Genomic DNA, 1,859 nt, shown 5'->3' with positions numbered 1-1,859 from the left:
AAATTTATTTCTTCTGAACACAGGTAAGTAGAACTTTTAGCAACTGAAAAGATAAATGAAGTTCTAATTATTAATCTTAAAATAAAACATTAAAAACTGAAAGTGTGGTTAAATCAATATAGAGATATCTAGACAGCAGGAATTCCCAGTCAGTGGTCTACTACAAATTTCTGATGTCATCTACTGGCTATGTAAGAAGGAGAACCACTTACTAAAAACTACCTGCTTGAAAATTGGTGTCATAGTGCAGAAATGTTTAAGAAATCAGTTATTTTCTCTTTTATCCATAACCCTTTACACTAATCGCTTGAAATTTAACTAATGCTCTATTCTCTTTGTCCTGTACTTATTAGTTCTATTTTATCTCCTGACATTATTCAAAATTGCTTTGATCTGCAATTTCATTTTCAAGTTTAGATTTAAACAAAAAATACTTTTTATTGTGACTTATAGGGTAGATTACTGACAAGAAAAATAGAGTTTAAAAATGAATCCCAGAAAAAAGATACAATTATTACATTTTCCAAATAATTCCATACACTGTAGATCTCGATCTCGGCATATTCCCTTATAGCAAAAGGCAGTATGATTATTACATGGTTCAAAATCAGCAGATGTTACATCACGTGGGCAATACTCAATGCTCCCATTGCAAAATTCTGTAAAATCACACGGATCTTTGCTTATCCGACATATATATCCTTTATCAGCCACCTGTGAAACAAAGAAAAACAAACATTATTTTAAAGTAGTACACCAAAGGATAAAACATTTAAATAGGAACATTGTGTTTATAACTATCATTTCCACTATTATTACATTTTTAACCACTTACAGATAATTATAGGGATTACCCACATTAAAATCTCAATGGCATTTTTTAAGGAAATAGAACAAACAATCATCAGATTTGACATAACCACAAAAGACCCCAAATAGCCAAAGCAATCCTAAGAAAAAAGAGCAATGNCAAGAATAACAAAATGTTGGACCAACCAGCATTACACGTCCACAAACCTGTTTTCATTCCAGTGCTCCTTAAACATCATCATTGAGGCAATAATAAACTAGACACTATTCACTGGGTTGTTTTTAGAGGGAAAATAAGCCAGAATATATTAAGACCGATGCTTCTGATATAATCCCCTTTAAGTAAACAGATCATTTTGTAGCTGGCTCTTTTGTAATGACAAGGAAAGCAAGAGACACCATAAAAATACTTAGCTCTCGTCAATGGCTGAGATAATGTTTTGAATATGCACTATTATATCATGTAAGACTTCCTTCTCTGAACAAGAAAAACAAATAGTAACTCAGATATTGTCACAGCAATTTAAAAAAAGAGAGGGAGAGAAAACCCAAATATAACTAAAGGGGAAATGCCTAAATTATGTAAGCATATTTGTTTATAGTCCTGTGTATAAGAATGGGTAAGAAAACATTAATTTTATTTATTCATTGATAAGCTTATCTGCTTGTATACAATTACATGCCCCAAATACCCCAAATATACATTTTTTTTCAAATTTGAAATGAATGTGCTGACATGTGCTTATCTCCCCTAGCATACCCTTGGATCAGTTTGATAAATTAATTTCCTGTTTAAGTCCTGTAAATAAAAAATTCAAAGATGCTCTCTATCATACCCAATATTAACCAAATTTGCATTGCTGGAATAATGCCTATCTCCATGTAGTATACTTTTTACATAGTATTACAGTATATAATATATGAGTGCTATATTTACAATTATTATTATATAATAAGGGAGACATACTTTCCTTCATGTTGATAAATAGGAAATAAACACTTTCTCTCTCTCTTTTCCTTCAATTGATCTATCAACCAATCCAGATACA

General features: G+C 30.9%; 1 protein-coding gene across 1 annotated transcript in view; it reads right to left on the bottom strand.

Annotated features, from left to right (window-relative positions):
* Positions 1-5: 5 nt before the first annotated feature.
* Positions 6-1,859, bottom strand: part of LOC109377915 (disintegrin and metalloproteinase domain-containing protein 18-like) — a gene marked incomplete at its 3' end in the record, with an annotated part of 62,894 nt that continues 61,040 nt past the window's right edge. Inside the window, exons 14-15 of the mRNA XM_019634391.1 lie at positions 519-714; positions 6-43 (exon numbers count right to left, since the gene is read on the bottom strand). Coding sequence (XP_019489936.1) covers positions 6-43; positions 519-714 — 234 coding nt within the window. The remainder of the gene's footprint in view (positions 44-518; positions 715-1,859) is intronic.

Source organism: Hipposideros armiger, unplaced genomic scaffold (assembly GCF_001890085.2).
Source record: "Hipposideros armiger isolate ML-2016 unplaced genomic scaffold, ASM189008v1 scaffold_1622, whole genome shotgun sequence".
Taxonomy (NCBI): Eukaryota; Metazoa; Chordata; class Mammalia; order Chiroptera; family Hipposideridae; genus Hipposideros; species Hipposideros armiger.
The sequence above is the reverse complement of the archived record's forward strand: the minus strand, read 5'-3'. Positions and strand labels throughout refer to the sequence as shown.